The sequence below is a fragment of the Pelophylax lessonae genome (genome assembly GCF_965119305.1).
Source record: "Pelophylax lessonae genome assembly, chromosome: 4".
Lineage (NCBI taxonomy): Eukaryota > Metazoa > Chordata > Amphibia > Anura > Ranidae > Pelophylax > Pelophylax lessonae.
The window spans coordinates 237,725,051-237,741,114 of NC_138771.1; the positions used below are offsets into that span (position 1 = coordinate 237,725,051).

A 16,064-nucleotide genomic window follows, 5' to 3' on the forward strand; every position below is an offset into this window, starting at 1 on the left:
AACTACTGGGCATATGTAGGTTCCTCACCGCTGTATGGCCTCTTCAGATCCCACACTGTACCCACTCAGTGACCCCTGGAAAGTGAAGCTCCCCTCAGGATGAGCGATCTGCTGCAGCCCAGGCAGATCCCGCACTGGACCCACTCAAGGTCCCCTGGATAGTGAAGCTCCCCTCAGGACGAGCGATTCGCTGCACCTCCGGTATCTCTGCCTAGTGTGCCTGCGCCCGACTCCGCTGTCCCCGTCGTGAATCCCACACATGCACACAAGGATCCAGGCAGAAGCCGATAACTATGATGACGGAACAGCTCCGGCAGATGGTAGTGGAGGATGGAAACTATGGCCCAGCACTAGTTGCTATGACACCATAGTCGCAGAGATGCCGGAGGTGCAGCGGATCGCGGGATCTGAAGAGGCCATACAGCGGATAGGAACCTACATATGCCCATTACTTGCTGTACCATGTTGGGTTGGATGTGAGCCTGGTTTTGTTTATCTTTTGCACAATTAGGAGATATACCCTGTTAAAAACACATGCAGCATGTCAGCGCGGAGTATAGAAACATTCAAAAATTGTTAGATGTGTTCACCACTAAACACAATGTACAGGGATATTGAAGTTGGTATAGACATAATCGTACACATTGGACTGGATGGACTGGTGTTTTTAATCCGCTTTAATGCTGACTTTTCATTCTGAAAATTCTAGTTGTTCTATCATGACCCTATGGTGTTAATATTGTGTCTCATTGACTGACCCGGAACAAGTATGCATTTGAGGAATTCTTACTTTACTCGACATGAAGTGCATGTGGACCTGGGGACAGGTAATGGAAAAAATAAAACACAAATGCAGCCTGTTTTAACTGCAGACAATGCATGAAGTGACTGCATTAGGAGTTTTTTAAACAGATCAGCAGCATTAAGAAAAATCCTTTCTGCCCCATCCCCAAAATTCCCCAAGATAGACAGCAATTTGCTACCTTAAGGATATTCAGTGAAGGATTTAAGCGATCAGGGCCCATAAGCCCTATTCTGTCTCTTTGTGCTTTCCCTATCACAGCTAATGCCTGCTAGGAACCCTTCCTTTTTATAGTGAGTGGCTGACACATAACAAAGCCCCCATTACTGGCCACTCTGGCACAAATGTTCAGAGGCCAGGAAGTGCATTATTGGAATCTGGTTGCTTAGGCAGCAAATGACTGCATAAGTTCTCTGCAGGGCTTTTCTTCTCAAAAAATAGGTGCAGGAACTCAATTACGATCTCCCAAAACCTTCCTTTCCCGCCTACAAACAGCCTTCTTCCACAGATGCCCATCGTACTTTCACCCTTCTTCTTCTCTAATACCTCCCCACATGCTGTAAATGTCTCTGCCTCTCTCACTTCCACCTGCATCTCCTTTGTCCCCATCCTGCACTCAGTGGGAGCAATTAAGGAGATCAGATCTGTGGGAGCCTTTGGGAGCCAAACTGTCACTAGTAAAAACAGAAGCCTAACTTGTGTTTACAAGTGATAGTGGTAAACGGGCAACAGAGGGCCTGAGTCAGAGGTGGTGGAACTGAGTTCCACCAAGTTCCAGCTGAAAAAAAGCTCTGGTTCCTGTGTCTGCAAAGGGGTTGGGTTCACCTTGAAACCAGTCTCAACCTGGACATGAAGTGCATTCCTTGTAGTGAGAAGATAATGTTGCCATTGCTGACTTTTCTTTCTGAAAATTCTAGTTGTTATATCATAACCCTCTGGTGTTAATATTGTGTCTCACTGACTGACCCGCAACAAGCATGCATTTGAGGAATTCTTACTTTACTTGACACTCGAGTCTTCAATACTTTGAGTTTGAATGGCAACCTCCAAATCTCCTCCTCCATGTCTTAAACAGAAGGAAACATCTGGAATGTTCCATTCAGTGATTTGAATACATAATGCTTGGAGATATTTGAACCAACAGAGGTTTCAGATTATTTTCCATATTGGACAATTAATGTTTAAACAATGGAATCAATACAAACTAAGCAGATTGTGTGTATTTTGAAATATGGATGAACCTTAGAGCTCATTTTAGATGTTCATTCATGCAATAATGCTGAATTTTTATTCTGTAAATGGTAGTTGTTATATCATGACCCTCTGGTGTTAATATTGTGTCTCACTGACCCTAGATAAGTATGCATTTGAGGAATTCTTACTTTACTTGACACGGGTCAGTCTTTAATACTTTGAGTTTGAAATGCAACCTCTGAATCTCCTCCTAATTTTTTTTTATCTAAATCAACAACAGACTATCTTAAACAGAAGGAACATCTGGAATGTTCCATTCAATGATTTGAATACATAATTCTTGCAGATATTTGAACCAACAGAGGTTTCAGATTCTTTGTCCATGCTGGACAATTAATGTTTAAACAATGGGATCAATAAAAACTAAGCAGATTGTGTGTCTATTTTATAATGTGGATGAACCTCAGAGCACAATTTAGATGTTCATTCATGCAAAAATGCAATATTTTCAAAGGGTTCACTAACTAAAATTTTGTTATAATAGCTGCTTTTTATTATTGCCTCTGAATTCTGACTATATATACTTTGAGCACATAACCTATATACCAGTAATTTTTTGATGTTCTTAAAATGACTGCCTAACATTGGGCATTGTCCCAACTATTACACCGGACTTGATACAATGTTTCAACAGAACAATGTAAGAAAAATGTTCAAAAAAAGTTTTTAGCATCATTGTTAGTGATATTTAGACTTAGCAGACTTGTCATGAATTGCATGGCATATATTCAGCCTAAAAAAAACTACTTTTTTCAACTAGATACTTCATTGTGTTATTTTCAGTATACAGCCCGAGCAGTTATATGATTCTTTGATGTTTACCTGATGTGTTGCCTACTGAAAGGTCTGCTATGTGTAAAATGTGCATCGTGTGGATTGTGATAGGATCTTTTATAGTCTCTGATTCTGTTTTTAGCAATACATATCAATTTATATTTAATGTGACATTTTTAGCTGGATATGTTTGCATGTTTGATGTCCTAAGCAGCACCCTGATATGTTCTAACTATTCTTTTGTTTAGCAATGCAACTGTATGAAGTGTATTTTAGATTTAGTTATTGTATCATGTTGTTATGATGTTAAAATGCCTGGCAGTAACATTGTAGTATTTATAGTTGGTGACTGACTGATGAGGGAAAAAGCTGATGCCAAGATGTTAATGTGTAATGCTTGTTGAAAGCGCTCCACGATGACCTTTTACTAGCTGGGACTGGCCACAATACCAGCTTTCGGGCTGGGGGGAAAACTTGATGTAAACTACCCTGATTGAAGAATAAGAGATGAATTGACAAAGATATATACATACAGTACATCTGAGAGCAGATGAATTAGACTATAAATAAAAGTAGGCTTGTTCAGGCTTATTCCTGAAGACAGAGCAAATAACCAAACTAAAATGCGAACAACAAACCTGAAGAATCCAGTGGTCTTTTTAGGTAAGTCAGATCACTAAAGAGGCTCAAATTTGCATACTAGCCTAATGAAGTTTGGTAAATCACCCTTAAGGCCTGTGACTATTAGCTTCACCCTGTGCAGAAATTATCAAGCTTGTGACACAAGATTCTAAGTGCAAGCAGACAGAACTATTGTCACTGGAGCAAATGAACTCAGGGGTTAACCAGGTACACACATGGGAGCCATCATCACATGTTTTAACTGACAAAAACGCACCATTCACAGCATCTGGTGTTACAATTTTGACCTTTAAGAAAAGTTTTTGACATTTACTGCTATGCCCAGACAGGAATGTAGCAGGAGTTTTTGAATAAAGTTGCCCTCACAGAGGCAAATATTCTTTAATTTTTCATAAGAGTGTTCAGAGATACAGCTTTAACCAGTTTACGACTGGCCACAACAGATGTACTGCGGCAGGCAGCTGCTCCTGGGCAAATCACCGTACATGTACGGCACTCACTCTCGGGAGCCTAGGGGGCGAGCGTGCGCCACTGGTGGTGAGCTCATCCCACTCGTCAGCGAGGAAGCTGATGCCTGTGTCAGGCGGCTTCAATTGCCACTCCCACGATTGTTCCCCACTAAGAGAGAAGGACGGTCGGGTGTTGTAAACACAGCTGACCGTTCTTCTCCCTGGGATGATCATAGAGATCATATGGTCCTGCTATATAGGATCACATGGTCATTTCACAAGACACACCCCCCCTACAGTTTGAATCACTCCCCTAGGCTCACATTTGACCTCTTGATCACCCATAGGGTTAACCCCTTGCATGCCAATGGCATTATTACAGTAACAGTGCATATTTTTAGCACTGATTACTGTAGTAATGTCACTGGTACCCCCAAAAGTGTCAAAATTGTCAGTTAGGGGTCCAATCTGTCTGCCGCAATGTCGAAGTCCCGCAAAAAATCACAGATCGCCGCTAATTACTAGTAAAAAAAACATTAAAAATGACATAAATATTTCCCGTAGTTAGTATACACGAAAACTTTTGTGCAAACCAATCAAAATATGCTTATTGCGTTTTTTTTTACCAATAAAATGTAGCAGAAAACAAATTGGCCTAAAATGTTAAAAAATTTAGATTTTTACATTTTTTTGGGGGGAATGTAATATAGCAGAATGTGAAAAATATATATATATATTTTTTCAAAATTGTCGCTTTTTTTTGTTTATAGCGCAAAAAATAAAAAATAAAAATCGCACAGGTGATCAAATACCACCAAAAGAAAGCCGTGCATTGTCCCGTTATGTAACTCAGTGTCAAATCGCAAAATAGGGCCTGGTCAGGAAGGAGGCAAATCCTTCCGGTCTTAAAGTGGTTAAAGAGGATATTTAGTCCTCCTCCCAGATGACTCTGCCCCCTCCCCCCTCTGGTGCTGGCTGAGCCGGTGTGCTGAAGGGCTTTATCTAGTCTTTAGGTTCTGCCAGAACTCTTCAGCACATCTGCACATTAGCAGGGGATTTCTTGGACATGTGCAAAGACAGCAAAGGTTTGGGACTTCCCTAATAGTCATATTTGGTTATAATAATAACCACAATAATAATAATAAAATTATGGTTTGCTAGAGACCAAATATGAAATAAATTAGAGGCCAATATTGCTTGGAGATTTAATGTGCTATATTAGTCTTCTGAACACTGTTATATTGGCATGTTTAGTACCTAAATGCTTTTTTCTTATTATATTATATTCCATTACAGCCAGAATAAATAAATATGATCCAGAGTTGAGAGCTTGAGATGCATTATAGTTCAATTGTAGTTAAAATTAACAGATGTTTATTACTCTAGATTGTTTTATGTACAGTTTATAATAGCCATTTGACTAGGCTTTAGGCTCCATTCACACTTTGCGATTTGGAATTTCAGGCAGAATCGCCACAATTCAGCATGTGATTCTAAATGGCTTTGTAATTGCAGCACAATATGTGGCACATGTTTGGGTGCCATTATCCTTTAAAAGCACCCCAGATGCCATGCGATTCTGCCATGTGACAGGATCATGCGGCAATTGTGGAAAACCACGCTTTTTAAAGTCGCTTGAAGCTGAATGGGCTGCTCTATGCGACATGCAGAATAACATGAAAAGTGCACTGTCCCGCTAAGCAGTGAACGGGGCTATATAGATTCTGGCTAAGATGTTTCTGCATTCCTTTCTAGCTGATATGCTTTGTGTCAATATTTCTTGAGCTGGTTGATTTCTTTTCTCAAATATATTACCTCCTATGTCTGTCTGTCAGTTTGGGGTTCTCAGTCCTCATTAGTGTCACAAGGCCCATTCACTCATCTTCCTGTGAGCTGCCTTATTGGTACCCAGGTATACTAATGTACTTGACACGAATTGCAGTAAAGCATGCATTACCACAACACACTGATTCACAAGGTGTGAATGTGCCCTTAAAGTGGACCTATCAGTAACTTTATTTATTTTACAAATACATTATTTTGTCTGAAAACTCAAGGAAATATGGTTCATAGTCAACATAAAATATGAAAAAAAAAATATATATTTTTTTGCAAATTCCCAACCATACAGCTATTTTGTTTAAATAAAGAAGTAAGGATATATTTGTTTCAGATTATACAGATCTTAATTCACCCTATTGCAAATTAATTAATAAGTTATTTTGCCTAGTGTATTAGAATACAAAAACTTCAAACCACTACTAACAATTGCATCGCTCTTATTGTATTGTCCAACATTTATTTGCTGTGAAAGACCAAATGAGATTTCGGTAATTACTCAAAATGTTTTTGTGGTAAAAGTATCACTTGAGGTTTAATGTGGAGAAGTGTAGGGTTTTGCACTTGGGGACTAAAAACATAAAAGCACAATACACGTTAGGGGGGGATCCCTTGGGGGAATCAAAAATGGAGAAAGATCTGGGAGTCTTGGTTGATGATAGATTAGGCAATAGCATGCAATGTCAAGCGGCAGATGCCAAAGCCAGCAGATTATTAGCATGCATAAAGAAAGGGATGTATTCCAGAGATAAGACTATAATCCTTCCACTTTATAAAACTCTGGTCTGACCACATCTGGAGTATTCTGTCCAGTTCTGGTCGCCAGTCCTCAGGAGGGATGTGTTGGAGCTGGAGAGAGTCCAGAGAAGGGCAACTAAACGAATTAGGGGATTGGAGGACCTTAATTATGAAGAGCGTCTGCAATCGCTTGATTTATTCTCTCCATCTTAATTTAGGATCTACAGAGATACACAATTTTGGGATAAAGTATACAATGAATATAACTCATACCTGTACTAGAATAAAGCAAATAAAAATTGTTTCTATCGGCACATAGGGAAGATAAGGACTATAGAAAATGGTAGATAATGATGATAAAAGAAGATAGATCATTTGAGCTCATACAGCTCAACTGTGTGGGCAAAGCCAAAGATAAATATAGTCAGGGACAAATTGCAAAAGATACATTTACTCCAGTACCTTCACAGTTATTTGCTGCGGCTGTTGTAGGGTCAGCTGTGTCTTATGTTTGAAATCATTGTCACATTTGAAAATCCAAGTGACCCCTGCACGCAGCTATAAAGATGATGAATGCAAATTTTCTGCCAATGTTTTCAGATAATAAATTGCATTTTGCCTTCACTACAGTACTACTGTAGCTGTTTATGTTGAGCTAGTGCAGCACAAATTTTACAAATTCTGCTAAGGGATTGTTAAAATATTGATACATCAACAGAAAAACCTGACTGGTTCTTCTTAGCTAGCTATTCAAATCCCTTGGATCATAAATGGATCGAAAGTCCTTCTACTGTAATACTGCAAGTATTCTTAGTGTGGCCACATAAAAGGCAATTATGTTGCATACATTGAAATACCTTCTTCTTCAAGAGTGCCATGCTAATTTACAATATTTCTAAAGAGCATTTACATTCCTTTTGTTCCACCTCACTTGTTATATTTATTCCCCAAGCACTACTCCATAGAATCTATATTGTCCTTATTCTTCAGTGATTGGGGAAACCAGCATAAAACATCTTTATACAGAGTTTTAAAAAATGACTTTATCTTCCTAGCTGTATCTTTCAAATAAATTAGCAGGTACTCATGCAGAGATATACGGGCATTAAGGGATATTTTTCTTGCTTTATCTTGTATCATTTATATAATTGGGACAAAACTGTACATTGTAGTAAGGAAGGGAAACTCTTCCTACTCTACGTGTATTAATAATCAAGATCTGTTCTACCCCTCAGCTTCCCCTTTGATCTTACAAAGAATCAAACTTGCTAAGTCTTTCTCTTATCTGACATTTATTGACAAAAATGTAAACAAGCTTAAAATACTTTTAAATTAAGATAGCTTAATTTACTTATTAATTTAAACTATGGGCATCTGTATTATAGAAAGATATTGCTTTTTTTGCTCCATCAGTCTTACCCATTATGTACATGTCAAAATATATGTTGGTGTCAAAAAGGTGATGCTGAATTGGCAGTGCCCCAGGTCATTTAAAATTATTCCTAACTAAAGTTCAAGTTTGTATAGTTTATAATAATTGTTTTCAATTAAAGGTGAAAGACACCCATAAAATAACCAAATAAAATGGGTACTTATGCAATCTCATTCTAAGAATTTGTTCAATGTAACAATGAGCAATCTCCCAACATTGTCAGAAAAAGCTATCGCTACCTATCATTTTTTTTTTTTTTTTTGGTTTGAGAATGAAGTATTTCTATAAATATTCCCTTTTTTTTGGTTTGCACTGCTGCATGTATCTTTGTAACAATTTGGCTCGCTTTTACCTTAAAATATTTTTTTCTAAACTAAAACAATATTCTGTTTACTATTCCTGTGAAAAATGCTCAAGAAAATAAAAAGGAAAATGTAAGTTGATAGTGACCAATCAGATTCCGTTTTTCTTTTTTTATTATAGAACAATTTTAAAATAAATCATCATTATAGCCATCCATTTCACTTTTGTTACTAATGCAATGAAGACCATTATCAAAAAAAATTGAAAAGTACATGGGAACGCTTTGCCATTCACTTTAAATATATTAAATTATAAAATTGATATAATTATTGATATACATGTAGATGTGAAAAGTATCTTTATCTCAGTAATTTAGGTTTGTATTAACAGCAGGGCATTGAGTACATGCAATTAAATTATGGTTTGTAGTAATATTTATAGTTCCTTTATTGTACTGTCGGTTAAAACTACATAAACAAACCTTCCAACATGACCCACTTAAAAAAAGCACAGAATATTTTACATCTACACTTATCACAATAAACGAATTAAATAGTATATGACTGCCAGATGATTTAGATGATTTAGATGAATTATAAAGGTAACTAGACATCCTGGAGCAGAGTACTGTGTCATGTAGAGTGGGTTATGTTTGCGGGGGGCTGCATAAATATGTCACAATGATAACTATAAAATGATCCTTTTTTTTAACTTTTTTCCAAGCTGTTACACTTTCAAAAAAACAAACATTGTTCATTTGAATTGATCACATAACACAATTTATTTTAATACTCTTTATTACAAAATGTTTTCAGCAATTACAAACAATATGCATCTCCTTACATACTCAAAACACATAACTTGGTCTCCCGGGGGATCCCAACATTTACATCTATACAGATAGAAAAAAAAAGCACAGTAGGTATCCATATTTATTATATTATCCCTGATATTCCAACTTATTTAATGTTATCCACCCAATCTTGACAAACACATCCTTTCATATTTCTCTCCTATCTAGGGTAACATTAGCATTTATCCATACATCCCAGAGCTTATGATATTTTTGTATCACTCCTCTATGTTCATACATAATCTTTTCATAAGGAATGATTTGATTAACAGTTTAATCCAATGGTTCACTGATGGAGGAGTCACTTGCAACCATTTTACCACTATTTGTTTCCTGGCCAAAAATATTGTTTCCTGTAGTAATATCTTATTATATCTTGACCATACCTCCTCCTGCAACAACCCAAACAGGCACAGTTCAACAGTATATGGAATTGATCTAGCCAAGACCGTTGATAAAACCTCCATCACTTGTATCCAAAACTCTATTGTAAATTCACAGTTCCACATCAGATGCAAGACGTCCGCCCCCTCTTGGTGACATCTCTGACACTCCGAAGTGGCCCTAAATCCCATTCCATATAGTCTACTAGGGCCAAGGTATATTTGATGTGTCCTATATAATTGAGTTAATCTATTATTTGCTGCCGGCGAGTCAGCGACACAGTTAAATGTATAGAGCAAATCTCCTCCCATTTATCATCCGTCATATTCAGAGTAATCTCTTGCCATTTATCTCTTACTCTCAAAGTACTTCTATTCACCTTTGCCTGAACTAAATATGAATAAAGTATGGATAATGATCCTTTTGGACCCTGTGATTTCAACACCCCGATGAGAGGGTATTTTTTGGGGGATATTATACTGTTCGCTTTTATACTCAAAAGAATACATCGTTCCATCATTATATATTTGTGTCAATGTGACTATACCTTTCTGTTTCCAAAACTCACCATGTATACCAGTGTTTATCTGATCCAAACCCAGGTTATTCCATATTGAGACTTCTTGTGGAATGTCATTAAAGTCCACCACTTTATTTGTTTCTCTCCAAACTGATCTTGGCAGGGTTACTATGGGAATTTTTTATCCTAGGTAATTTTACTGCTTGTACTTCTAATACCACAATACGTTCATCAATTCCCAACATTCCTAGAAAACATCCCTCTACATCCTTCCCCTGGTCCAGGTTCAACCACTTCTGTAGGTGCTTTAATTGACCTGTCAGGTAGTAAAAATACACATCTGGCAATGCCAATTCTCCCTCCATTTTTGGCCACTGTAGCGTTGTTAGTTTTGGGCTATATACTATATGGGCTATATTTGGTGTTTTTTAGGAAGCAATCATTATTCAAATATGTAAACAGGTGTCATAAAATAACCCCCTTTTTTATGCTGCTTTGAGTAGTTAATGAACCTAATAAACTTACTTTCTTAAAGTGTTTGATAAAGAAAGAGAAAAGGAATACACAAAGAAAGGAACAAAAAAATAATAGATGAAGCCTTGTCTAAATTTGGCCATACACTGTAAGAATTTCAGATGGTTCCTGAGGAAGCTTCCAAAATTAGCTTAATGGTTGGTCCTGTTGGTCGCCTTGCACCTAAATTCACTTAAAAAAAATCAAAGGAACCAGATGAAAATCAGATGTCTTTGCTGTTTGGGTAGTTTGGGGATTTTAAGTGGTAGTAAATCGCTGTGTGTGTGCTAGTAGGCACATTATGTGAAGCTTACCTGAAAACAAAGCCCTCTAGTGATGTGCTGTCACCTCTGAGAAGGTTTCCATCTTTACCTGGTTTTCCTTTTGGATTCACAGACTTAAGGTGTGAGTGGCCGAAGCTGCGACAATGCCCCCCCCCCTCCGCGCGTGCGCACGTATACTGGCGGCTGCCACCGCTTATGGCACAGGTCTCTGAAGAAACAACCCCGGTGGCTTTTCCTTCAGAGTGCATGGACCGGTAACATCACCGGCTGCATGTACAGTAAAAAATCTCCTAAATGGTGCACATTTAGGAGATATTTACAGTAAGCCTTATTATAGGCTTACCTATAGGTAAAAGTCAGGGATGAGTGTTTACTCTCACTTTAATGGGTCTGCCGCAACCGATGTTCAACTGTGTGCAATGCATACACTGAGATGATGTGGCCTTTTGAGGATTAAATCAGGCAGTGAGGAGGCAGGATATTGCCTCCCAGCTACTTTTTAACCACCTTCCTAAATGCAATCCCCTGCAGCAAGGGCTACCGCATGTCTGAATTGGCCATTAAGCTAGCTAGCATGAAAACCCAACCCCAGATTCTTTAATTTGAACTTAAACTCAAGTACATTGTTATTAACAGATAGTTAAAGGACTGATTTCAGTTTTGCCACAGTTTAGTGAAAGGGAATTTTTGAGTCATCCATGTTTTTATGTCACAGATACAGTTGGATATAAGAGAAACAGCCTCATTATACAGTTTTTTATGGATGTGTATCTGAATATCTTAACAGTTGTCCAACTGGAAACATATATGATATAAAGAGTCAAGGATGGAACCCTAAGGATACCAGACTTACCTGGACCAATTTCAGACTAGAATCCACCAAGAGAGATAAGTGATAAGGACCAGTAAGATAACCCTAAAATAGTTTCAAATACGTTCATGAAGCTCCAAATATGTTTTTAAGGTTAGGAGTGTAAATGCTAGTAGACACTAGCCCAATATCACCTGGTTTCAGCCACTTCAACAGAAACCATCTGACATTCGGCTAGTGTGTACAACAGCCTGATTGACAGAATGACAGAAGCCAGCCCAACGGCAGATAATAGCTGTGAGCACTGACCAGTATGTTCTGTCTGGGGGGGGCGGTCCCCCTCTGAGGGCACAATTGCACAGTAGGGAGATTGCTGTACTAACACTGTATAATTAGTACAGTGAGCGCCCCAGGTTTTACATTCAGCCCGCTGGGTTGAAGGAAAAAAACTGTTTATGTGTACCAGGCTTTGGAGATCATGGTCTACAGTATCAAAGGCAGAACTGAGATCAAGAAGAAAAATAAGAGAGAGCAAGAAACAAAAGTTTCCAAAAGGTCATTAGTGACTTTGACCAAGGAAGTTTCTGAGCTCTGCAGTTTTCGAAAACCATATTAGAGGGGTTCAAACAGATTATATACAATCAGGTGGTTATGTAGTTGAAATATGACTGCATATCCTATAATTTTATCAAGGAAAGGCAAATTAAATGAAAGTTGTTTAAAGTTGTTTTGTCCAGAGCCATTTCGTTCTTTTTTGTTTTTTTTTTAGTACAGGGGTGATAGCTCGGTGTTGAGGTTTAATGGTACAACACCAGTGCTCATTATAACTTTTATTATGTTGAGAGTGCCTAGAGAACTAAAGGAATATTTATATAAATGGAGGGAGGGGAGGGAATGGAAGTATGCTGGTAAAAAATTTTATATCAGAGAATTTAATAAGAGATGGAGCATCAAGTAAATAGAAGAGGGAGGAAAAAAAAAACAATAACGTTACAATAAATAAACAATACAACAATAAATTAAAAAAAGTTGGGCACACCAGGAATAGATATGGGAAAAAACATGTGCTGTGGGAAAAATGTGGTGTCAGATGTTGTCAATCTTGGAAAGGAAAAAATGTAAGAATGTGTTACAGAGCAGTGTTGAGGCTGATAATGTGGAAGGTGAGTAAGGTTTTAAAAAAATCTAATGATGGTGAATAAAAGCTATTTAGGGTTTTACAACTTTTTCAATGGTGTGGGAAAACTAGCCGGATCTAGCAGACTCAATTTTACCCTTATATTCACAAAAATAATCTTTAATCCAAGCCTGAGAAGGAGAAGAACAAGAGAAGGAGACTTCATGTTCAAGTTTTTAGAGGATCAAAGCTGTCAAGGAAATTTGAAAATATACAATTGAGAAAATGTGTTTTGTTATTAAGGGGGGTTAGAAGAGTAGATGTTTGATATGGAGGAAATAACCAAACTTTCTAGTTTGGGCTGATCAGTTGAAGTCCAGTTGCAGTACTTTATGGAGCGAGATAGAGAGGTGTCAGAAACTGAAAATTCCAGACTGAAAAGTAGTGGTCAGGGAGTGCTACGTCAAGGGAAGAGAGAGGTGGAGGACAAAAAATAATTTGCATTAATCAGGTCTAGGGTGTGTCCTTTGTTATGTGTGGGGGTGCAAAGAAAATTAGTTAGCTCAAGGCATCCCAGCAAAGCCAGAAAATCCATAGCTAAACTAAAAGACTTTGATTTAATAGGGCTGATTTACTAAAGGTAAATAGACTGTTCACTTTATAAGGGGTAAAGTAGAGGTGAAGCTCAGCTGACTCTAATCATCAAATCATGTGCAAATGCTGTTTTTTTGTTTGTTTTTTTGCACATGATTGGGTAATCTTTGAAAGTGAAATTTCCCCACATTCACTATGGTTTGGGGAGAAATTTAACTGCCTTTTTGTCTTTGTAAATTAACAACAGTGTGTATTTCGATGTCCTCAAATATAAGAATTTTCTTGAAACTAAGGCATACAAATAGATGTAGATCAGCAAATCCACCTAAGAAGCCTTCACAAGGCTTTGGTGGTCAGTAAACAGCAGAAATAATAGAAGTTAAGCAGTTAAGCAGAGAGAGTCCAACTTTTCCCCTGCAATAAGGCCCAATATTAGTAGTGCCATTTTTTAAAGGAGTGAGTGTTCAGAAGGGCTATTCTGTCCTGACTTTAAAGTACTAGTGGTAGTTGAGTAGAGCCCAGACAATGCAGCAAAATAAGGCTGTTGAGATCAGTGTTGGTCCGGGATGGTCTGCACCAATATTCAGACTTTGCAGGTAGCTGAAGGGAGGAAACATCTTGTGTTATAATGTATTTAATGCATCAGGCATATAATCCCATCATTCCAACAAAACCAAAAAGTACTACTGTTTTAGTTGCAGTTGCTGTGCAGTGTATCTTAGTGGCATCACAGAGGGATCCATGGCAAAATTAAAGTAATCTAGTGATTCAGGAAACCTAATCCAGAAGTGATGCAGCAGCTGGTTGGGGTACATTATGATGCAAGGATCAGCAACCAGAAAAGCAGCAATCCAACAAAAGCAATTATAATGCCAAAATGACCCAAAGTTAGAAACATAAACTTATGACATGAAAATTAAGAAAATAAAATTGAAATTAGTGTGAGGAGTAACAGCTAAATGCACCAGCAGTTCCTCATGGCAGGAAGATGGTACATACATAGAAGATGTAGAAGAGAAGTCTGGTACAAAGTAAACCAGTCCCTTATTGAAAAAGGAGTAAAGTGTCAGTTACAATCAGAAATGCATTGTTCAGTAGATGTACGCTGCCAGAATCAACTCTCAAATACTTTGAATGAACAGATCTTCTATAGACAGCAAAGTTCTAAACTCATCTTACTGTAGTTTGCAGTAGATGTAGAAGCCATGATTGTGGAATTATGGTAAGATGAGCACTGCTAAATCCTTGGAACCTAAAACAGTGATGTAATAAATTGACAGTGACAGTACTCCAGTAATTGTATATGAAAAAAGCTGTATCAAAGTTGTCCCATATTATGAACTAATACATTTGTCTTTTACAGGTTTCGCTTGGCCTTCTGCATGCACAAGCCACCCATATCTTGTGGCCACCTAAACGATGGCAAAGATTGAATCCATTTCTACCTGAAGAACGCAAACCAATCCACACCGACAATAACTGAATTCTGCTAAATGGTCCTGAGTGCAATTTATATATTTAATACCCACGACTGGGTGCAAATTATATAATTTTCTAATTTTACACTGTTAATGTTATAGCATATCAAAGTTCAAAAAACAACACATTTTCTTAATTTGGAATTATTTTTGTTATTTTTCATACTGATCATTTCAGTTTAGTATCCTATATTACATTTAAATGTAGAAAATCTTATATTTGTCTAATAATTTGAACAGTTTTCAAATACAGTATCAATCTTTAATTGGCTTTTTCATATGCATGACATACAATTAATGTTTATATACACACACGTCTCAAACCATGCCTACAGTTCTTCCACCACTGTACATTTAAGTCGAATAAACATGTAAACTAATGTTTTGAATAAAGCAAAAAATATGTTTGAAAACTAATTTAGAGGTGGCTAATAAACAATATGGATAAACCTTCTCTTCTAGTACTAGGTATTCACATTCTGCACAGGGGTAAATCTGGGTAACCAACAGTGTATAAAACAGATAAATGGTAAAAGTAAACATCATTTGACTGATATAAAAATATAAAGGTGCAGCGCTAAACAAATCTTAATATCTAAAAATATATACCATTAATTAGTAAAAAGACTTCAATAAAAAATAAAAAAATATTTTATATAACTAAATTCACAAAAATAACAAAAACGTGAACAAATGATACACAAATAGGAGACCAATCAATAGTCCATTTATCAATGTGTGTAATAAGTCCACCAATTCCTGAACATATGGTGCATAAATTCCTCCTTAACTTCATTCAAGATGCATGAATAACACTGTGAAAATCCACTATGCCAAAACCACCACCACCAACACACCGCACTCACCAGAACATGCTGCCAAAAATTATAAGTAGCAACAGTGCTCTTTGTAATCACCCAGACGACAACAGCTCTCTCATGGACGCGGTCCCTTTAAACTGATCCACTGATCAGATCTTCATGGTCCAGGGTGAATGAATATAAAATGTATTTGCCCACATGATAATGGCTGTTGTTTGTTTAACAGCTCCATTCAATTTAATCTAATTGAGATATGTGTATATAAGGGAACTGTTGCAATCAGCACTCCTTGTGGACTCTGTGTCCCCGTTCACACTAAGGCGACCTGTGAGGCGACCTGGTCGCCTCACAGGTCGCCGTAGGTCGCCTTCCATAGGGAAGCTGCGGACCCATTCTAATAGGAGTGACACAAGTCGCTCCGACTTAGAAAAAGGGTCCGGAGCTTCTTTGGGGTGA

At 37.5% G+C, this 16,064-nt stretch overlaps 1 protein-coding gene across 1 annotated transcript in view; it reads left to right on the forward strand.

Moving 5' to 3' along the window:
- IMMP2L (inner mitochondrial membrane peptidase subunit 2) overlaps positions 1 to 14,984 on the forward strand; it is a gene marked incomplete at its 3' end in the record, with an annotated part of 1,518,208 nt that extends 1,503,224 nt beyond the window's left edge. Inside the window, exon 6 of the mRNA XM_082255169.1 lies at positions 14,673 to 14,984. Within this exon, the coding sequence (XP_082111295.1) occupies positions 14,673 to 14,792 (120 nt within the window). The remainder of the gene's footprint in view (positions 1 to 14,672) is intronic.
- Between the last annotated feature and the right edge of the window lie 1,080 nt (positions 14,985 to 16,064).